Source organism: Mobula birostris, chromosome 14 (assembly GCF_030028105.1).
Source record: "Mobula birostris isolate sMobBir1 chromosome 14, sMobBir1.hap1, whole genome shotgun sequence".
Taxonomy (NCBI): Eukaryota; Metazoa; Chordata; class Chondrichthyes; order Myliobatiformes; family Myliobatidae; genus Mobula; species Mobula birostris.
In genome coordinates this window covers 87,691,662-87,715,288 of record NC_092383.1, presented here as the reverse complement: position 1 = coordinate 87,715,288, position 23,627 = coordinate 87,691,662, and the positions used below count along the sequence as shown (strand labels likewise).

At 40.4% G+C, this 23,627-nt stretch overlaps 1 protein-coding gene across 2 annotated transcripts; it reads right to left on the bottom strand.

Moving 5' to 3' along the window:
• Positions 1–1,248: 1,248 nt before the first annotated feature.
• LOC140210061 (CMRF35-like molecule 1) lies at positions 1,249–23,215 on the bottom strand. Of its 2 annotated transcripts, XM_072278833.1 has the most exons (7): positions 23,121–23,215; positions 16,548–16,883; positions 14,660–14,696; positions 9,642–9,742; positions 8,321–8,392; positions 5,954–6,006; positions 1,249–1,807 (listed from the first exon to the last, which is right to left on the bottom strand). In XM_072278833.1, the coding sequence occupies exons 1-7, from the start codon at positions 23,158–23,160 to the stop codon at positions 1,616–1,618; spliced, it is 831 nt and encodes a 276-aa protein (XP_072134934.1). In that variant the 5' UTR covers positions 23,161–23,215; the 3' UTR covers positions 1,249–1,615. The 2 variants fall into 2 exon arrangements, with proteins under 2 accessions (XP_072134934.1, XP_072134935.1); XM_072278834.1 differs by lacking the exon at positions 8,321–8,392.
• Between the last annotated feature and the right edge of the window lie 412 nt (positions 23,216–23,627).

Here is a 23,627-nt window from a genome sequence, read left to right as displayed (position 1 = left end):
TAATGCCTTTCAGTTGCATTGCCCAGTGCTAATAGCAACATGCCCTCCCATCTGCACCAAGAATTACATGTCAATATCACCCATTTTGAACTGTGGTTACTAACTTGTCTCCAGTTACACTAGCCAATTTTTTTTATTGACTCATGGTAATTGCCGTGACCATTTGCGCTCATATCTCATTTCCAACTCGAAAGCAGAAGAGATTCTGCAGAGGTTGGAGATCCAGAACAACAGAGACACACAAAATGCTGAGGAACTCAGCTGGTCAGGCAGCATCTAAGGAGAAGAATAAAGAAAGAATGGCTGATCCCCCTCTCCATAGATGCTGCCTGACCTACTGAGTTCCTCCGGCATTTTGTGTATGTGTGTCATTCACAATTGCAGTAATTAAGTGTAGTTTTGAAAGAGGCTTTTACCAAGAGGCAATATTGACAAGTCTCATGGGACAGTTGTTCAGAACCCCTCTTGTTTATCAGCAGCTCAGCCTGGAGGCTGGCAGTGAAGCAAAAGGCTGGACAGTCCGGTTGGCCAACAGAGTGTGAGGAAGTGTTTCATGATGCTGCACCACAGTAAATCAAGTGCGACTACTGTATCTGAGCACTTTTAACACAGAACAAAACCTGAAGTGAAGAACGCCAGTCGTAGTATCTAACTCACATGAAGTGCAAGCATACGCACTACCTTCAGCCAATGAAGCACTGTTAGGTGTAAGATAAACTAAATCTTAAGTAGTGAAGAATCAGGAAGAAATTATAGTTGTGCACCTTTTTGCATGCTATTCTGGGGTACTATGTATCAGAATGGCACAGCCATAGTACATGAGACACCAGAGGAAAAACTTAGGGACTGACTGTTAGCTATTGTGTTTCATCCCTTCACTCCCCCACTTCTCACCTAATGGAGCTTTATCTTTCTGTCTGTCCCTGATTCAGAGAAAAGGCTTTGACTGTTTGTCTGAGACTAACTTTCTAGTTACTTAAGAAGTCAGTGTTGACTATTAGGTTATGTAGGTAGGTGAAAAAGTAGGTTATAGAGTCATAGAACGCTACAGCACGGAAACGGCCTTTCGGCCCATCTGCTCATTCAGTTACGAAAGGTCATTCAGCCTTACAGCCCATTCCGTGATTCGTGATTCAGTTGGATCATGGCTGATTTGTTTCTTGGATCCAGATCACCCAGCCTTATAAATAACTAACAATCTCTGTTCTGAGTTTTTCAGTTGACACCCCCCCCCACCCCATAAGCATGCATACCTCAGCAGGTTTTTGGGAGAGAGAATTCCATATTTCCACTCCATGTTCGGTGAAGAAATGATGTCTAATATTTCCCCTGAAAAACTGAGTTCTGACTTACTTCCCCTTAATCCTGAGCCCTTCATGAAATGAAGTAGATTCTCTCTGTCCACCCAACGTAAGTTCAAAGGGCAAATGCGTGCCTAGGATTCGTGGCATGGATACACATTGGGAAAATCTGGCATTATGTTCTGTGACTTATCTGATATGCAGTGGCTGGATAGAACGCACAAAGTGATAAACGTATCCAAATGGAGCAAGTTATGATTTATAGGGACGCTGTTCTGCAGAAAACGGGTCAAACGTTAGGTGGAGAAGAATTTTTACTTTTTGAATGCAATTGTAGAATACTCTATCGGCTCTGAAGCTGGAGGCTCGATAACTGATGGCTTGTTCTCCTCCGGGCTGCTGGAAGGGTTCACATTATCGTACGTGGCGGAGTCTTCCTGAGGGTGGCCAGTAGGCCGAATCGCTACAGTGGCGTAGGTAACTCCCGCTTCCTTCTCTTTGGAGAGCTGCAGACAGAGAATGAGACAAAGTGTTAACTCTTCAGTGAAATTATATTGGCTTTAATTGCTCCCATAGTAAAAAAAAAAAAGGGCTATGGTATAAAACTATGTAATTGCTATTTATACAGTCTGGTACTCTGGTGTAGCAGGTACTGCTGTGGTCTCCATATCAAGAGGGCAGATATATAACCTGGAGTATTGTATACAGTTCTGGTCGCCCATTATAGGAAGGATGTTGAGGCTGTGGGGAGGGTGCAGAAGAGATTCACCAGGATGCTGCCTGGATTAAAAGGAATGTGCTACACTGAGAGGTTGGACAAACTTGGGTTGCCTTTTCTGGAGCGGCAAAGGCTGAGGCGTGATCTGATAGAGGTTTATAAGTTTATGAGAGGCAAAGACAGAGTAGACAGTATCTTTTTCCCAGGGTTGAAATGCCTAATATCAGAGTGCATGCATTTCAGGTGAGAGCAGGTAAGTTTGAAGGAGATGCGAGGGGCAAGTTCTTTTTTTCGCGAAGAGTGGTGGGTGTCTGAAATACGGTGCCTAGGGTGGTGGTAGAGGCAGATACATCAGGGAATTTAAAGAGACATTTAGAGAGGCACATGAGTGTGAGGGACATGGATGGATATGGCCATCGTGTGGGCAGAAGGGATTACCTTAGTTAGACATTTCATCACTAATTTAATTGGTTCAGCACAACACTGTGGGCCGAAGGGCCTGTTCCTGTGCTGTACTGTTCTATGTTCAATTAGCCGGGGAACAAAATGTTAAGGATATTCATATCTGGGATAAGTTCCTTGGAGAGGGTTAACCAACACACGGGAGTTTTAGAAGACCAAGAAGGAATCCTGTAGAATCATAGAAACAGCACAAAAACATTCCTTCACACCACTGAGTGTATGCAACCATTAAGCAGCCATCTTTACATTAATCCAGCCTAATTCATTTCATCTTCAACTTACTGAAGATTCTGTCCACTCCTGTCAACTCACTGAAGATTCTGTCCACTCCACTCCACTCTTCAAGGAGGGAGAAAGACAGGAGAAAGGAAACTATCGGCCAGTTAGTTTGATCTCGGTGACTGGGAAGAATTTGGAGTCAATTATTAAAGATGAGATCTTGGGGTACTTGGAGGTACCTGATAAGATAGGCCATAGTCATTCTGGTTTCCTTAAGGGAAAACTCTTGCCTGACAAATCTGTTGGAATTCTAAGAAGAAATAACAAGCAGGATAGACAAAGGGAAATCTCTGGATGTTGTGTATTTGGATTTTCAGAAGGCCTTTGATAAGGTGCCACGCGTAAGGCTGCTTAACATGTTATGAGCCCATGGTATTACTGGAAAGATTCTGGCATAAATAAAACTGTAGCTGATTGGCAGGAGGCAAAGAGTGGAAATAAAGAGAGCCCTTTCTGGCTGGCTGCTGGTGACTATTGGTGTTCCATAGGGGTCTGTATTGGGACCGATTTCTCTTACGTGACATGTCAATGATTTGGATGATGGAATTGATGGCTTTGTTGCAAAGTTTGATGATGATATAAAGACAGGTGGAGGGACAGGTAGTTTTGAGGAAGTAGAGATGATACAGAAGGACTTAGACAGATTAGGAGCATGGGCAAAGAAATAGCAGATGGTATACAGTGTCTGGAAGTGTATGGTCATGCACTTTGGTAGAAAAAATGAAAGGCTTGACTATTTTCTAAGTGGGGAGAAAGTACAAAAAACTAAGGTGCAAAGGGACTTGGTAGACCTTGTGCAGGATTCCCTAAAGATTAATTTGCAGGTTGAGTCTGTGGTGAAGAAGGCAAATGTAATGTTAGCATTCATTTCAAGAGGACTAGAATATAAAAGCAAGGATGTAATATTAAGACTTTATAAAGCACTGGCGTGGTTTCACTTGGAGTATTATGAGCAGTTTTCTGCCTCTTATTTTATAAACATGTGCTGAAACTGGAGAGGGTTCAAAGGAGGTTCACGAAAATGATTCCAGGACTGAATAGCTTGACCTGTGAAGAGTGTTTAATGGCTCTGGGCCTGTATTTGCTGGAATTCAGAAGAATGAGGGGTGACCTCATCGAAACCTATTGAATGTTTCCTATGGGGGGAAAGTCTTAGAGCAGAGGACAGCCTCAGAATGGAGGTGTGTCCTTTTAGAACAGAGATGAGACACTTATTCAGCCAGAGAGTGGTGAATCCATGGAATTCTTTGCCACAGGTAACTGTGGAGGTCAAGCCTATGTACACTTAGTGCAGATTTTTGATTCGTCACAGCATGAAGAGATATGGGGGAGACAGGAGATTAGGGCTCAGAGGAAAGTTGGATCAGTCATGATGAAATGACAGGGCAGACACAATGGGCCAAATGGCCTAATTCTGATCCTATATCTTAAGGTCTTATTGTCATATTATTTGACTCTACTAACATGTTCTGTACGTCTTTTGGATTTGGGGGAAGCTGAAGCACTTGAAGAAACTAGTTTCGTAAACGGGAGAACATGTAAACTCAACACAGATACCATTTGAACCCGGTAGCTGAATGTGTGAGTTAGAGGCTCTATGTTGTCTCGCATCAGCACAAATTGGTAATTGGTTTATCAGTGTCACATGTACTGAAGTACAGTGAAAATCTTGCTTTACCTACTGCCCATACAGATCAATTTATTTTGACTGTGCATTGATATACTACAAGGTTAAAACATTATGACAATAAATCGTTACAGGAGAGTGGGTTTGAGAGGCATAAGTAGCGTATGGGTAGCGTGACACTATTAGAGCTCAAGGCATCAGAGTGCAGAGTTCAAATTCATCACTATCTGTATGGAGTCTGTACATTCTCCTCGTGACTGTGTGGGTTTCCTCCAGGTGCTCCAGTTTCCTCCCACCTTCCAAAGATGTACCGGTTAGTAGGTCAATTGGTTATTGTAAATTGTCCGGTGATTAGACTAAGTTAAGTCGGTGGGTTGCTGGGTGGTGCGGCTCATTGGGCAAAAAGGGCCTGTTTTGTACTGTATCTCTTAATAGAACAAATCCATCATGGAATGGTGGATCACACTCGATGTGCCAAATAGCCTCATTCTCTTCCTATATCTTATGGTGCTATGATCTTAAGTGTATGGAGTACACGGTTCAGGAGAAGGAGATGGGAAGCTGTTCTCTTGAGCTGAAGGTTACGGAACAATGGGGCACACTCTCAGAGCAAGAAATCAGGCACACAAATGTATCAAAATCTCCTGCAGTTTAGTGTAAACATTTCATTACACTCGTGAAGTGATGTGAGATGCTTTACTACTTTGATGGCAGTAATTGCAAAGCAGTTGTTGGTTTGGGGCAGCACAGTAGCATGGAGGCTAGCGTAATGTTATCACAGGGCCAGCAAACTGGATTCATTCTCTGCCTGTAAGGAGTTTGTACATTCTCCAGTGACTGTGTGCGTTTCTTCTGGGTGCTCCAGTTTCCTCCCACATTCCAAAGACCTACAGGTTAGTAGGTTACTTGGTCACGTGGGTGTAATTGGGCATTATGGGCTCGTCGGGCTAGAAGAGCCTGTTACTGTGCAGTATCTCCAGATAAAACATAAAATAGATAGGTCTGATGCGTACTGTATATATAAAACCTACATATCCACAGTAGCAACGTATTCTTTAAATGGGATATGTAATCTCTTTAATGTAACGTAATCCAATGTAATTGGATTTCTGAGCTTGGGCAAGGTTTAATTGATGTGGCTTATGGATTGGACTCCGTAGTTCATGTTATGATGTGTTTCTGGTTTCTGATCACTCTTTCTTTTGCTGCTACTTTGGGCAATTTTGATCAGGGCAGCCTGCAGATAACGAACTGAGCAGAACTGAATTTGCCAGGACTCTTTCGATTTTGCGTTTTATATTCTGTTTCTCGCTCACTTTTTTTTGCTGCCGTTTGCGTGATTGGATTTTATTTGCGTATGTGGGAAGGAATTTAATGTTTTTCTTTGAACGGGTTCCATGATTTTCTTAGTTTCATAATTGCCTGTGGGGAAGATGAATTTTGGTTTTGTATACTGCGTATGTATTTTGATAATAAGTGTACTTTGAATCGTGAAATGGGTAACATACTCTTCAAATGATATGGCCGACTCCAAAACATCCTATTGTCAAGAGTGTGCAGCCTTACCGCAGAGTTTGACTTCGGAATAGAATTCTCGGCAGCTGACTCCTTCTCCTTATCTAAAAATACAAACATAGCCAGAATAAATAAGACTATCTGAAAACATACTCAGTTAAATGCAAATTTTAACATTCACTGGACCTTCAGATAGAAAAAGGAGAACTGAGATACATGGTGCGTCAATTTTCAAGAAGAATCTGATCTATTCTTCCTCAGTTGACAACACTTCAGCCTTTGTGTAATGGTTTAAACCACTACTCACAATAAATCTTTACAGGGATGTCATGAGTGTTAAACAGGGACTTTGTTTTGGCTATTGTTAAGCAAGCTACGTCAGTCATGTGTGTGAACTTAAATCTCTTTATATATTCTGAAACAGTTGCACTGTTTAATTTCCATTCATTCACTGTGAACTAGATTGTATAATAATTTTCACATCTGAGTATTGTTGGTGATTGCCTTTTTCTATGCATATTGTCTTAGGTGTCTATTCATATTTCTTTTGGGTATATAAAAGGCAATTGTATCATTCCTTGTTGTTCCAAGGAAGGTCCATATGAGAATGGTTACTGGGTTGAAGGACTTTGGTTGCAAACAAAGGCTGGGGAAAGTGGGAATGTTTCTTTTTAGGGAAGGCTGAGAGGATAATTTGATAGAAGCATATAAAGTGCTGAGTTTGGTGAACAAAGTGGATAATGGGAGACACAGGAGATTTGCAGATGCTGGCTTTCTTGAGTAATGCCCACAAAATATTGGGGGAACTTAGCAGGTCAGACAGTGTCTATGGAGGGGAATAAACAGTTGTCATTTTGGTCTGAGACATTTCATTGGGATTGGAAAGGAAGGGCAGAAAGCCAGAATGGCTTCTTCCTTTTCAGTCTCAATGAAGGTTCTCGACCTGAAATGTCAACTGTTTATTTCTTTCCATGGATGTTGCCCGGCCTGCTGAGTTCCTCAAGCATTTTGTGTGTTTGGATGGTGGGAGGCTGTTCCGGTTGGCAGAATAGTCAGGGACTAAAGGTATCAATATAAAATAAAGGAGAAGAAAAGTAAAACTCATGTTAGGAATTGCTTTTTTATGAAACATGTGGTTAGAATCTGGACTACACTGCCTGCGGATGTGGAGAAGGTAGGCTTCCTTGTGGCCTTCAAAACTGAATTGGATAAATGTGTGGTGAAGAAAGCTTTGGAGAATGGGCTGGTATGGAACTAGTGAGTTACATTGGTTGAAAGCTGGCAAAGACATGATGGGCCAAATTGCTTCCTCCTGTATTGTAAACATTCTCTGATTCCATGATCTGGGCTGATGCTGCATGGTTAACCAGAGGAAATGTTTCAATATGGATGTATATTTAAGGCAGAGATTGATAGATTCTTGATTAGTCAGGGCATGAAGGGATGTGGGAAGAAGGCAGGAGATTTGGTCTGAGAAGGAAAATAATCAGCCATGATGAAATTGCTGAGCCGACTTGATAGGCCAGATGGTCTAATTCTCCTCTTATATCCTATGGTCTTATGACATCAAGGGAATGCCCTTCAGCTGGACGAAAATGATTACCAAGGCACCATTTAGAAGAGCAGAAGCTAATCCTGATGTCCCTTAACCAACGTCACCAAACTGATGATCTAATCGTTATCTTTTTGCTATTTGATGTACTTTTGCCTTGACTGCCATATTTTCTTTCAATATCATTGTGTCAGCATTTCAACCATTATTTATAAGGTTCTTTATAAAGTAGTCAGGACAATTTGTGGTTGAAAATTGTGCAATATATGTATAAGTCTGACTGGTTGAGTTGTTCTCTGATCTTGGCAATTTACTTGCAAACGTTCCATCACCATACAAGGAGACATCATCCTTGTATGGTGACGAAACGTTTGAAAATGGATGCCAAGACCAGACCCAACCATCAACCACCTGAGCTACACATTTTCCGAGTTATTTCCAAGTATAAATATATTTCTCCATGGAAAAATTCCTTTCAAGGGCATCTGAACTGCAATACTGGTCTTATTTTGATGTTGCAGGCTGCTCATTTATTCTCTAATCTTGTAATTCTGCTTACATGTCTGCCTTCCTTTCTGAGTTTCCATCATGATTTGTAAGTTTCCACTGGATTTTTTAGTATTGGTTTGCAGTCTCTCTGGTTGGTTCCACTTAAACCCAACTCACGCAAGAACATTTTCATAAAGCAGGGAGGCAAATGCAAGGCAAAACTTTTATGAACTGTTACACTGCAGATTTATCATTTCCTGTCTGATGGTTATATCAGCATTCTATTTCCCTATCATACTGGAAAATGCTACTGATATATATGTTAAAAAGCCCTTTCCTGAGACTTTCGAATTCTTGTTAGAATTGATCCCACTCACCTGTCTCTTGCCCTTCAATTGCCTGCTTCCCTTTAAATTCCACTTTGCAGCCATCCATATGTTCATTCAGAGCTGTGAATAATTAAATGCAAAGGCAGACCCTCAAAGATTGAGCCCAGTCAATAATTATCATTCCAGTGAAAAGTGAACCAGTTGTGAACTACTTTAGATCAATTGTATTGATTGGGTAGGATTCAGTTGCTATTCAGCTTTTGCTTCACTTGAAGGAGATGACTCCATTTCCTTAAAATCAAATTTCACACAGAAACCACTGAATTTAAGACCCTCTTTATATTGTGGGATATTGGATATGTTGGAACTTTGGACTAATGTAATTTGTGCCTCATCTAACTACCCTTCTCCGCTCAAACCAAACAAAAATATAGAACACACACACACACAAAGCTGGAAGAACTCAGCAGGCCAGGCAGCATCTACGGAAATGAATAAACAGTCGATGTTTCGGGCCGAGACCTGCCATCAGGACTGAGAAGGAAGGCAGGTGATGCCAGAATAAAAAGGTGGGAGGAAGAGAAGGACGCTTGCTAGAAGACGATAGGTAAAGGTAGGGTGGGGGAGGTCAAGGGCTGGAGAAAAAGGAATCTGATAGGTGAGGAGAGTGGGTAATAGGAGAAAGGGAAAATTCTCCTAACAGACCAAAAATGCAATATATGCATTACGGGCAATCAATAAGATTATTTAGCAGGTAATCAAATGGTGCCTGTTTTAACAAAAGAAGAATTTAATGTGTTCTAGCTCATTCATTCAGTGTGTTGATAATTGTTCAAGTAAGTATAATTGTTTTGTTTCTTTCTGCAGTCCCAAACAGGAGGATGGCCTTGAGTCTGATAGATTGCTGACAAGCAGTCCTTTTAATTAACAAATAAAAATCACCTTTGTGTTGCTAACGTGACTCCCAAACATTTTGTAAAGCATCAGCAAGAAACAATGCACGTTGCATTGTGTCACACACAAATTGTCGCCATGTCACTGGCAATCCTGTCACCATTATATTGTGCTGAATAGACAGTGCAACAGAACTCCTATTCTTCCAGAGAGATGAAGGAGGTTCCATCACTTTTGGCTGACTCTTTTATTGAGATCTATGCCAGAATAAAATAAAAAAAGTGAGGTTATTGAAATTAAAATCTGAGGAGACTTGTGCCTGACAACTCACATATAGTTCTTGAGTGTAAATGCATGTGCATCATAGCAAATCAAGATATAATAATTTAAGTTTGTTTTATATCATGTTATTAGTGTTTCTTTGTAGCAAGGATTTACCTTAATGCAAAAACTTTGCTTTATTTTCTGAACTTACCTTTATTTTTCTGCTTTCTCACTTTTTTCATAACTAGTACCAGGAGTCCGAGAAACACCATAGTTAGTATTCCAAAGACTAGTCCAAGTATTATGAAAAGCCTTGGTTTTTATGAAAAAGAGAGTAAAAAAGAACAGTAAGATAAGGTCAGAATGTATCAGCCGAATATGCACCATGAAAGATGATGGTAATCATATATGCAATATAATTTACCTGATATAATGGCTGTCATTTTCTAACATCAGATTACAATCTAGGACACTGAAGTTAACTTCAGTGCAGCTGAATGTTGGGATTGTGCTCAACTGGCAGCCAATAATTTTGCATGTGTTTAACCCTAGCAACCAATGTGGAATTACACCCTCCCACATGCCAAAAGCAATGTGGCATTGAGTCAGTGATCCATCTACAATGGTTTAATAATAGATGGAGTTCTGATAAAGAGACATTGATTGCATTCCCGCTCACTTGCTGAAGCCCCAGGGACATAATCAATTTCTCTTTATCTATCATAAACTAACATTGGTTCACTGGTAACAGTGGCATTCCCTAGAACCCCTTTGACACTCGATCCCACTCTTACCAGTTACCAACGTTACTCTGCTCAGCCACAGAAGGACCTATGACTTCCACGACTGAATATAAAAAGAAAAAAATGAACTCCCTTCCTCTTTCCACAACCTCATAAATGACTCCACTGCAGCTTTTGTAAAAAGTTCCAAAGTAAATTTATTATCAATGTCACCAAGTAGTACCCTGAGATTCATTTTCAAGCAGGAACTCAAAGCAGAGTAAAGAAATACCATAGAATCAATGAAAAATTACAATGACAAACAGCAATTGTTATTTCACAATTGATTGATCCTCTGTACAATTTTTACAGCCTCAGCCGGCATACGCTTTTGATGAAACATGCTCATGTTTATTGCTATCATGGGCATAAATACACAGAGTACAAATGCCATGAAAATTAACTTTATAATGACAGATGGATCCTATCAGTGGTAATACCATTATTAAATCTAACAGTGATATCATAAAATCCACTTCAGACATTCTCTCTTCTCTCCCTTCCCGTTGAGTAAAATATATAAAAACCTGAAAGCAGGCTCAAGGACAACAACTATCATGCTATCTGGTGAAATGACGATTGAATGGTCCCCTTAAACAAAAAGATGAACTCTTAACTTCATAATCTATCTTGTTAGGACCTTGCACCTTATTGTCTGACTGCAATGCACTTTCGCTGTAATTGAAACACTTCTTGTCTTCATTTTAATATTGTTTTACCTTGGACTATACAATACACCATTGTAATGAAATGATCTGTGTGAACGGCATGCAAAACAATATTTTGCATTGTACCCGTGTACACCTGATAATGATAAGACAATTTACTAAACCAATTGCTAATTTACAAATTAACGAATTGCACTTCCTAGTTTTATTCCCTTTTGTAGATTTATGACATATTATATTAGGATGCAAACTAAAGTAAAAGCAGAAGCGTGAATGTGGTTTTGTTGTAGAAAATGCAACTCTGCAGTAACATGTTCATGCTGGAGGAACTCAATTGGTCAGGCTCCATCTATTGGGAAGAATAAACAGTTGATGTTTTGGGCCAAGAGTCTTCATCAGGTCATGATGAAGGGTCCCGGTCTGAAATGTCAACAGTTTATTCCCCAACATTTTATGTGTGTTGCTCCAGATTTCCGACATCTGAAGAATCTCTTATGCTTTGAATTCTGGAAACTAATATTAAATGAGGTGTTGAAAATTTCTTCCAGTCTATGCTAAAGATTCGTGCAGACCCATCTGGGCACTGGTGAAAGATGGAAAGACACCCCAAATTTGGCAGTTTGATAGTTTCTTGGTAGGTTGATCTCCAAGTTTGCTGGTGATTAATGAAAATGATGCAGTTGGAGATTGTCACTAGATTATGCTTAATGTCAGTCTTCTGGAATATATTTTATTAGTTGTTAATTTATGTATAGTAATATTATTTTATGTGTTGTGTGAGTTATATATATATATATATATATACTGTGTTATGTACCTGGGTCTGGAGGAATGTTGTTTCATTTGGCGTATGTATATACAGTATATGGTTGAATGACAATAAACTTGAACTTGATGGGGGGGAGGGTCAATTTCCACTCCTCAGCTGATGGTTCAGCAGAAATCTTGATGGAAATTGGGAAATTTCTGTGAATCTCTATAATAGTTAACTGTGCTGCACTGAACTGATGGTTCACTATGTCTGTGCAATGGCGTGCACTAGCAGGTGAATAGCAAGACATCTGGCCCTGAGGACCACCACTAGCTCAGCACTAGGGCTAGCAGTAGTTCCATAACTTGTGGAGCCGGGGGGGCGGGCACAAACTCTTCCCCTCTGCTTTACCCCTCTCAAAACTGGTGCATCTGGCAAGATTCTATTCTGCTTCATGGGGAGTCATTGAGTTTCACAGGAAAGGTCCCTGGAATTACCTGTGTTTCCCGCCTGAAATTTTAATCCATTTACACATTGCCAATTTTTAGCATTTTATTAATGTTATAAATTAGTTTATTTGTTACATGTACATCGAAGTGTTAACACATACAGTGAAATGCGTCATTTTGCATCCAAGAACAATACAGTCCGGGGTTTGAGCTGGGCGCCTGAAAGTGTCATCATGCTTCCAACGCCAAAATAGCATTACCATAACTCACTAACTCCAACCCTAATCCATCCGTCTTTAGAATACAGGAGGAAACTGGAGCACCCGGAGGAAACACACAGTCATGAGGATAACATACAAACTCCAATGGGAATTGACTCCTGATTGGTGCTATAGAACAATTGCGCTAATTGGTACACTACTGCGCCGCCCCTGATCAATTTATTACTTAAACTCGGCATAATTTTTTCAAATGGTTTTCAAAGCAACCTGGAATCAGTGCAAGGGACTGTGGCAGGGCGAACTGTCTGAGGGATAAAGGGTTGTTTCGTTGGCCTGCACTCGTTTCCATGGCTGGGTCAGCGCTCGCAGAAGGCTCTTTCGGGAAGGCGGGCAGCAGGAGTGAAGGGAATGGGTGGGATGCTGGGAAGCTTGTGGCTACATAAGAGTAACCAGGCTGCCGGCATCTCACAAGAGATGGGAGCTGGGCTCGGAACAATGCAGCCCTGCTGAGCAGGTGCTGGTGTTATAATGCCCTTTCCCACTATGTGTACAGTCTGCACCAAGGAAGCCATCTCCTTGATGGTAAAGAAAACAGAAAAAAAAAATTGAGCCCACATAAAACTGGAGCACCAGCCTCCCCACTATCAAGGACATCTTCGATCATTATGTACTTCCACCATCTGGGACAGGCCCTGTCGTCAGTACGACCAACAGGGAGAAGATATAGGAGCCTGGAGACCCATAGTTAACATTTTTGAAGAGAGTTTCTTCCTCTCTGCCATCAGATTTCTGAACTGTCCTTGAACCCATGAACACAACTCATTATTCTGTATTTTCTCCAAATTATTTATTTGCTTTGTTTTTGTACATTTATAGATCTGTATGTCCTTGCACTGCACAGCTGTCACAAAGCAACAGAACTCACGTCATACGTCGGTGATAATAAATCTCAGTTATAACAGCATGGTTGTAGCATCAACATTCCCAGCTGAACCCTATAATCTTTCACTCCCTTACCTATCAAATACTTCTTTCCAAAATTCAGGGGTTTCAATTGAGCTACCCATTGAGGAAGGAAGTTCCAAAGAGTCGTAAACTTCTGAGACAAATAGCTTCATGTTAACTCTGCCTTGAATGGACGATCCCTTAATTTTAAACAGTGGTTCCTAATTCCAGTTTCTCTCACAAGAGGGAGTAGTATCTTTATGTCCAGACTCTCAACATCCACCTTCTTGCATGCTTTCATCTAGTTTCCTCTCAAACTTCTCCATTCCAGTGGATACAAACTATCTGCCCAAACTTCCCTTAAAGGACTTCCAGGTATTAATCTATAAAGTTGGATATGTAGGAGGATGAGAGTTTTAGCAGATTGGTTAGGCGGGGTGGGGTGCGTTTTCCCAGGAACAAAGAAGGCTGAGAGGTGAGGCGTATAAAATTCTGAGAGGCACAGGTAGGTAGATAGAAAATAATCTGTCTCCCATGATAAGGGTGTCTAAAATCAAAGGGCAAAGGTGAGAGGGCAGAGGTTTAAAGGGGATAATGGAGCAGTAAAAATAACAACTTTTATGAAGTATCTAGACAGGTAATTGACTGAGCATGACATAAAGGGATATGAAATTATTGAATGGAATTAGTACAGATAAACAAGATGGCCAGTATAGAACTGGAGGACCAAATGGCCTGTTCTTTGCTGTACATTTCACCGATTCTATGAGTCTACAGCACAGTGTTAAAGTCTTAGGCACGTATATATCGTTAGGGTGCCGAAGATTTTTACTCAGTACTGTGGTAATTTTATTTATTGCACTGTACAGCTGCTGCACAAAACAAATTCATGACATACGTGAGTGATGGTAAATCTAATTCTGATATGGGTCTCTATTGTGGACTGATAGTGGGAAGGGGGCAGGGAGAGAGGAATCGTGGTTGGGAAAAGGGGATGGGAGAGGGGAGGGAGTGGGAAGAACTGGAGAAACATTCTGTAATGATCAATAAACTAATTGTTTGGAGTGAAAAGACCTTCTCCGGGGGCCTGGGTGTGTCTCTACCTTCAACTCCCCCCCCGCCAAACCCCACCGCCCCGGCACTCCTTCTCTCTCCTTCTCTGCCACCTGTTCCACACCCCTTCCACAGCACTCCACCCTCACCATTCCCAACATCCTCTGCTCCCACCAGGTTTACAAACTCGATCCCTGCTTCACGTTGACAAATACAGAGCTGTGCTAAAGTCTTCGGCAGCCTAGCTATATATACCTGTATGTGTCCAAGTCTTTTACATAGATTCATTAATGTCTCAGTAATATCCCATTTTATTACTTTGTATTTGGGTTGGTCCACAGCAGGAAAATGGACACTCACCTGAGTCTTTGTTTGTCTGAAGGAAGTAACTTTTGAACTGTTAAAACATATAAAAGCATTATTTTGTTATTCATGCATTTCTTGATTCATTCTCAACTGTTGTGATGCAACACAGACAAATAAAAAGCTCATTGTGGTAGATTAACAAGGGAAATTATCACAAGAAAACAGAGAAAAAGATGTATAATTTGTGTATTTCAGGTTTTTCTCTGTTTGTTCTTTCTCCAACACCCTTTTACTAATTCACCAACTGCACAGCTCCATAGGAAGAACATCACTCTAGCAACACTGTCGTCACCCTCTCAGCGATTTCCCTTAGTCCTATCTATTGTTGGCACCCTCCCTGAAACATAAAAAATAAAAGCTAACGGTTTTCTCACTCTTTCTGATGTGATAAACGAACGTGAATGATAACTCTGCATCTCTTTCCAAATATGCTCCCTACCCTACTGACCACCATTTTCAATTGATTTCTGCTTGATCCATTACAAGGAAAAGAGCAGATAGAGAAGGAGAGAACAAAGCGATATATAAAATTTGATCTTCCTTTCATAATCATACACAACTTTATTTCTTACTCTCCAACTGCCTTCATAATCTGTCAACCAGGTGGTTTAATAAACAACGTATCACCATGGCAATTCTGCTCTCACTCTCTCAGAGATATCCCAACCCCATCCTTTTGCAACTTAAAACTAATCTTTTTATTCAGTTTTCCAGTTTGATGAATGACCTTCAAACTGAAATAAATAATGTTTCTGCAGATGCTACCTGACCTGCTGAGTGTTCTCAGCATTTTCTGATTTTATTTAGGATTTCCAGCATCTGCAGTTTTTAAAATATTTTCATTGTCCATTAAAATGCCTCTGTGATATCAGTTTTCTTCTGTACGATTAGATCTACATTCTTTCAGGCAAATGGAGGCGACTCCAGCATACTCCCACCTTGTCAATGGTGAAATGGCATTGGAGAGACAGCGGGTGAGATACACAACCTCTGTCCTGATCTTGGGTCCAAAGTGTTAATGCTTATTTCATTTATGTCGAGATACAGCACACTACATGCCCAATGAGGCTACGCTGCCCAATAATACCCATGTGACTAATTAACCTACTAACCCCTATATCTTTGGAATGTGTGGAAAAATTAGAGCACCTGGAGGAAACTCACACGATCAGGGAAGAACCTACAAGCTCATTACAGGCAGTGATGGAATGGAACCTGGATCCCTGGCACTACAATAGAGTTATGCCAACTGCTATGCCAACATGTCGCCTACTAACATAACTAATTCGGCTCAGTTTCTCACGTACAGAAATGTAAAGGTGAATGTCAGACATGTTAACAAACATAAATTTGACCAAACAAATCATTCTGTTACACACAAAATGCTGGAGGAACTCAGCATGTCAGGCAGCATCTATGGAAAGGAATAAACTTTCAATGCTTCAGGCCAAGACCTGATAAAGAGTCTGGTACAAAACATTGACTGTTCATTCATTTCCATAGATGCTAACTGACCCGCTGAGTTCTCCCAGAATATTGTACGTGTTACTCTGGATTTCCTGCATCTGCGGAACCTCTTGTGTTTTAAATCATTCTGACAGATTAATAAAGGCAGTTAGAGAGAGAAAACAGAGAAAGGACCATATAAAAGAACAAACACAAAATAATTCAGCAGGTCAGGCAGCATCTATGGAGAAGAATGATGTTTTGGGCTCAGACCAAAACATCGGCTGTACGTTCCTCTACATAGATGCTGCCTGACCTGCTGAGTTTCTTCAGTATTTTGTGTTTGTTCCTTTGGATTTCTATCATCTGCAGAATATCTTAAATTTATGCAAAGGACATACAAGTCTGGGACTTGCAGGTCAGAGTAATATCTTACCTTCACGAATTTTCAGTTCTACAGCACTTAAAGGATCCAGAAGATGAGGTTTATCTATTCCACACCAATACCAACCCTCATCACTTTTTCTTAATCTTTCTATTCGTATTGTAAGTTCTCCTTTTTTGTTGTTAGCTGCAATTGTTATTCTGCCGTCTCCACTTTTCATCTCAGGGCCTTGTGTTTGTACTAAAACAGTACAGGTCCTGCGGTAGTATCCTTTGCACCAGTACTTCTGATAGCTTCTGAAAAATGGGTTAAACTTGCAGTCGATTTCAACTTCATTTCCCACCGTTCCAGTTTTCGCACTTGGTCCAGTTATGTCAGCGTATGTCACTGTAAGTGTGAAAATATAACATGTTGTAAAGTACAAGAGATAAATGCTTATACTGCTGTGCACAAAATAGCTTATGTAAAGAAGTAAGGGATAGCATGGAGATGGTGGCTGAAGGGCCTATTTATGAGCTTTATGAGTCTTTGACTCCATTTAATTGAAACCCTCATGTAATTGCCATATACACTCAGTGGCCACTTTATTAGGTACCTCTGTACCTTATAAAGTGATTACTGAGTGTATGTCAATAAGGCCATAAGATATACAGTCAGACAGACAGACATACTTTATTCATCCCGAGGGAAATTAAGTTTCATTACAGTTACACCAACCAAGAATAGAGTATAAAAATAGCAATATAAGACCATAAATAATTAAATAATAATATGTAAATTATGCCAGGAAATAAGTCCAGGACCAGCCTATTGGCTCAGGGTGTCTGACCCTCCAAATGAGGAGCTGTAAAATTTGATGGCCACAGACAAGAATGACTTCCTATGACGCTCAGTGTTGTATCTCGGTGGAATGAGTCTCTGGCTGAATGTACTCCTGTGCCCAACCAGTACATTATGTAGTGGATGGGAGACATTGTCCAAGATGGCATGCAACTTGGACAGCATCCTCTTTTCAGACACCACCGTCAGAGAGTCCAGTTCCATCCCCACAACATCACTGGCCTTACGAATGAGTTTGTTGATTCTGTTGGTGTCTGCTACCCTCAGCCTGCTGCACCAGCACACAACAGCAAACATGATAGCACTGGCCACCACAGACTCGTAGAACATCCTCAGCATCATCCGACAGATGTTAAAGGACCTCAGTCTCCTCAGGAAATAGAGATGGCTCTGACCCTTCTTGTAGACAGCCTCAGTGTTCTTTGACCAGTCCAGTTTATTGTCAATTCGTATCCCCAGGTACTTGTAATCCTCCACCACGTCCACACTGACCCCCTGGATGGAAACAAGAGGTCAGTGTGGACTCATTCAGCTTTTAGACATGATGATATGCAGCAGAATTGGGCCAATTAGTCTATTGAGTCTGCTCCTCCATTCCATCATGGCTGATTTATTATCCCTCTCTGTGCCATGTCATTGACTGCTCTACTCATTTTCTTCCTCTGCTCCTCTCTTTCATTTTCCTTGCCTTTCACACTTACCCTCTCTGTGCCAGGCCATCATCTGGTCTAACTATTTTACTTTTAGTTGATTACATCTCTCCATGCACAGATCTACAAGTTGCTGAGTTTGTTCATCTGAAATCTAACAGACATCCGTTAGTCTTGCGAGACCATGGATCTGCGCCTGGAAAGTCTTCACTCTCCAGGGCACAGGCCTGGGCAAGGTTGTATGGAAGACCAGCAGTTGCCCATGCTGCAAGTCTCCCCTCTTCATGACACCAATGTTGTTCAAGGGAAGGGCATTAGGACCCATACAGCTTGGCACCAGTGACGTCTAACAGACAAAGAATTACAAAACCACATTAGTTTGAAGACCATAGTCTGGGCCTGGAATGTTGGATGAGCGATCAGCTGGGGAATTCACAGTGATCAGGGCCCGGAGGGTGTATGTGGGGAAAATTCCAATCTGTGTCTAAAATCCTGCCCTTGGACTTGGAGTTGAAGAATGAGGGCCATTATGATATGATACTCGGGTAAAGAGCTGATTCAGGTTTAGATTTATTTGTCACATGTACAATGAAATGTGATGTTTGCTTTAACAATCAATTTAGTCTTAAGGATGTGCTGGGGATTGCCACAGGCAAGTGTCGCCAGAGATTAACTACTGTCTAGCTTTGCTGGGCCATTTCCAATAATAGTTAAGATTTAACCATGTTTTTATGGGTCTGGAGTCACAAATAAGCCAAACGTGATAAATGTGGTAGGTTTCCTTATCAGAGGACAATTAGTAAAAAGTGTTGATTTTTATTAATATTCTGCAACTTCATGGACACTGATGCCACTTTATCAAAAATAATCAAGTTTATATTATTATCCACTGTGAGTTTTGAACTATCCAGAGAAATAAACCGCCTACTCATACCCAGGTAAACATCAGCTGGCTGCTACCCTTGTAGACGTTGAAGCAACAGACAATAGGTGGCTGCTGTGACTGATCAACACAGGCCAGAGTAAACTACAGGATACCCAGGTCTGAAGGTTACAAGAACTTGGATGTAAAAGATATGAGTCAGACTGAAACCCACTACATTTACATTATTATGCACATCATGGAAGTCTGTGGGGTGATTTTGGTTTAATTTTGTTTTGATGATCTGCCTTGTTCTCCAAGTCTCTCCAGTCACTCCGCAATCATAACCATTAAAATGTTTATTGATGGTAAAAAGGTCATTCAGCTTTTAGACGTGGTAATATTGACCTATTCTTTATTTAAGCTCTGTTGTGCCACGGCCTGTCTACTGTGAAATCCTTTTCTGGTCATTTGTTATCTGACTCCACCAACACACTTTCCATCAGGCTCCCGAGTCCAAGGACATCTGCAGATCTGCTGCCTGTGTTCAAAGTCATTGGAAGTTCCATTCACCCAACCATTACTCAAGGCCCCATTAACAAGGTCTCAATTTTACCTGAAGAGCATACTGACTGGTTGTGTCATAAACTGGTATGGAGGCTCCAATGCATAGGACTGAAAGAGGCTGCAGTGTTCTTGTCTCAGCCAGCTTCACCATGAGCACAAACCTCCCCACCATTAAGGGCGTCTTCAGAAGGTAGTTCCTCAAGAAGGTGGCATCCATCATTAACGATCCTTACCATTCAGAACTTGCCTTCTTTTAATTACTAAAAAGTCCGAGAACCTGAAGACACAGAGCTTCTTCCACTCTGCCATCAGATTTCTGAATGGTCCACGGACCCAACCACACTATTCCTCTTTTGCACTATCTATCTATTCATAACTATCTTTCTATCTATATATATCTATGTATGTATTTATCTATTTATTTACCTATTTATTTGTTAACATTATTTTTTATTGTAAATTATAGTATTTTTATGTATTGCACTGTACTGCTGCCACAAAACAGCAAATTTTACAACATATTAGTGATAATAAACCGGATTCTGATTTTGATTCCTTGTTTACAAATCATGGTCTCACAGTAACACCATCAGCTCTCCCTCTCCTCCATCCTCACTTTCTCCATTCAGTTTCTTCGATATCGCTGCACGCATTCATTTCTGGCCTTAAATTGATTACAAATCGATCAATCATTTCTCCCATCAGAAGTCATGACTTCAGCTGCCTAGGCCCTTGGTCCCTGAGTTCCGACCCTAAGCCACTCCTTCTTCTCTTCCTCTTTTTTTCCATATGTTTCTCTTCAAACTGCCTCTAACTAATTTTTTGATCACTGTCCAAATATCTGCTTATGTGCTTGGCATCCAAAATTAGTTGTTAAAAATCCTGTGAAGCGGCTTGTGGTACATTGCTTTTTTGAATGTGCCATTTCAGTGGAAGGTCTTGCCATGACAAGTGCCTTGGTCAGATCTTCAATACAAAAGAATTTGATCCCACTCACAGTTAAGTAACTCAAAGTGCTCCAGGAAGCAGGTGACCATAAAATGTATGTGTGATCACTACTGCTTTGGGAGGCTGTGTTTTTTTAATGCCTCGATGGCAGGAGAATGGGGAATTTACTAGCCATGATCAAATGGTGGACAAAAATTGATGAACCGAATAGTCTAATTCTGCTCCTGCATCCTATGGACTTAATGCATCACATATCTTCAAGAGGTGGAGCTTCCCCTTAGTTTCGTAATAGGTGACCAGAAAAAATTGGCATCCATTTTCAGAAGGCTGGCATTTCTAGACTCTTTGGAAAATCCCTCCCCTTTTAGCCAATGGGATTAATGTTGAATATAAAGAGAACAGAAACATTATCTTATCTGCAATGTTTTCAATAGGCTGTATAAAATTCTACATCAGTAATCATTACACACACACACACACACACACACACACACACATACACACGCACACACAGTGCTGGAGGAACTCAACAGGTCAGGGAGAATCTATGGACCGGAAGTATCTCGGCCCAAAACATTGCTTATTCCCCAATACTTTGTGTATGTTGCTCTAGATTTCAAGCATCTGCAGTACCACTTGTGCTTTGAATTCTGGAGTCTGTTTTGAAGCTAGTGTCAAATGATGTGTTGAAGATTTCTTCCAGTCCACACTGAAGGTTTACACAGAAATATCTGTGCACTGGTCAATGGTGGAAAACCACCTCAATTTTGACAGATTGACAGGATCTGATGAAGGGTCCCTGCTTGAAACATTGACTGCTTATTCCAGTCCGTAGATACTTCCTGACCTGCTGAGTTACTGCAGCTTTTGTGTGTTACTCTGGATTTACGAAATCTGCAGAATCTTTTGTATTTGTTATTTATGCTGAATTCCATTCAACCAGGCCAGCCTATTAAGAGCATTTAGCAAAGTCTGATAACGACACTTTGAGTTAAAACCGATCAATTCAGGAGATTGGAGATTCTTAGATTCTAACAAGTTAATTTCAGTCCACCACCCAGTCCTACCACCAACTACTTAAAGGCTCTTAGCACATTTTTAAAAATCACCAAACATAATGATTCAGTCTATCTTCTAAATAAATAACATGCAGAATAATTTATTGGCAGATGATAATATTAACGGAAGACTGTATATGTAATACTTTCCATGGTCTGACATTGTCTCAAAGTGTTTTTTTTTGATGAGCAAATGCCATTTTAATGTAAGAACCCTAGCAGCTATGTGTGCACAACAAGATCTCAGAAATTGTTATGTGCTTGTAACCAGGTTATTTTCTATGCTGTTCTCTAAGGAATAAAATGGGTTGTGGAAGGAATGACTTCTATAGAAATAGTATCATAGGTCTTTGGTTTAACATTTCTTCTGAGTGATGCTGTCTCTGGCTGCACTACACTCCTTGGAGGAAAGCACTGATACTGCCAAAAGGTGCTTGCAATAACTTGATATTTTACAGAAACTGAAATTCTTTCACAAAACAATGAATAAAAGCAATCTGTATTCAGGAAGGAACCTCAGTATAAGAGCACTACCATGGATTTCAAAGTGCTATATCTGTGCACTTGTAATGCTACAGTGACACTGTAATTTCCACCAGGACCAAAAAAGTATCTGTCTATCTATTGCTTAAGAACCACCCAAGTAAAATAGGTGTAACCCAAGGGTTCCCAGCTAGGTGTCTACAGACCCCTCAGTTAATGGCACAAAAAGTTTGGTAACCCTGGCATAACTGAAACTTGAGTGGAACCAGGCTCTGCTGCTAATAATACTGAGCATTGTCCAAAGACGTAAACTTTAGACAAACTTGGCCTATTACGAATAAAGAAGTGATTTCTCTTCATTTGAATCAGCTGAGCAGAATTATTTATAAAGAGGCTGAGTCTTTTAACTAATTGGCTGCCAACTAGTTTTACAGATGCCAGGAACTGAAATTCCCTTGTCAGCTCAAGAGCATATAAAGTTGCTTCATATAAGCCACAGCTTAACGGCTCATTATTACAAATCAGCAAAGCTGAATGGCAGACATTGCCTCTGTGTTATACAGAATTAAGCAATGTTATACTGTGTTAACTAGCAGTTAAAATCTCACTTCCCAGAAAAGAGTAACAAATGGTAACAAAAATCTTTATAATTCAGTTTTGTTATTTGAGGACGTTATAGGAACTGAAAGCTTTAGAATGGTGTTTAGATTTTTTTTTATCACTTATGACTCTCCACAACATTGCACATAAATTGATTTTAAAAGATCATTTTGCATTCTCAATTGTGCTCTTGACAGGAGTATTGTTATCATTTTATCTGGTTTAACATATCAGCGACTTAAATGAGGTACATTGCTGTAAATTTTACCAAATGAAGCACAATGCCCTTTTAGTCCAAGATTCTGTATGCAGTGCTTTATCTGATGAAAGAATTCAACTTGGCCATGTTTAAATTCTGGTCGCCTGGCAATTATACCAAGTGTTTTGTTCCTCTATTGTCACTGCTGGAAAGTGGCACAGATTAACATTTCTCTGAGAGTTAAGAGAGAATTCTGTTTTGAGAGGCATCAAAAATACTGTTGCCAGAATTCCTCACAGATCTCAGTTCTGGTCAGACAGATGCAAACCTACATTACTTCTTTAACTCAATATTTCACAATACAATACTACAGTTACAATATTTTGAAAAATCTAAATAAGATCAATGTTTTCTTACCTGAGAGGAAAGTGACCAATAGTAGAAGAGTCATACCCATTTTTAATTACTGTTGTTAATTCCAGATTGCGAACAGCCTTTTTGTTTGCCCAGTCCTACTTCGGCTCTGCTGTGTCCAAACTTTCACTTCCCCTCCACACTTGCAAGATCATGACCTCCAAATGAAACTGAGAATAGAAAGTTCAGGTTTTGCTTTTGACAGCCCCAGAGTTTGCAGCATGTTTTGTGTGAATAAATGAGTACCAAGGCATTCATTGTACAATACCCAGGCCAATGTGAAAGCCTAATTGTTTTCTTACTGAGCCTTGTTGGAAGAATTGTATCAACTGTTTAATTGTTCGTGCCAAAATGGCTGCTGTGAGTTTAAAAATTACAGCTTTTGCAATCTCTATTAAATAGTTCCAATCCTGCAAAATGCATTTTAAAGATGTGAATTGCTTTAATATTTGCTGAAAAAATTGTCCGTTTTCTTTCTTGGGAGTATTTGTCTATGCCTTTGTGCTTTGG

Excerpts from the sequence above, each read along its gene's own strand:
- LOC140210061 (XM_072278833.1), bottom strand. The coding sequence starts at position 23,160 with ATGGGTATGACTCTTCTACTATTGGTCACTTTCCTCTCAG. Across the intron at positions 14,697-16,547 it reads AGAACTGAAAATTCGTGAAG|TTCAAAAGTTACTTCCTTCA; the intron begins GTAAGATATTAC and ends ATGTTTTAACAG. Across the intron at positions 8,393-9,641 it reads GAGAAAGCAGAAAAATAAAG|CTCTGAATGAACATATGGAT; the intron begins GTAAGTTCAGAA and ends AATTATTCACAG.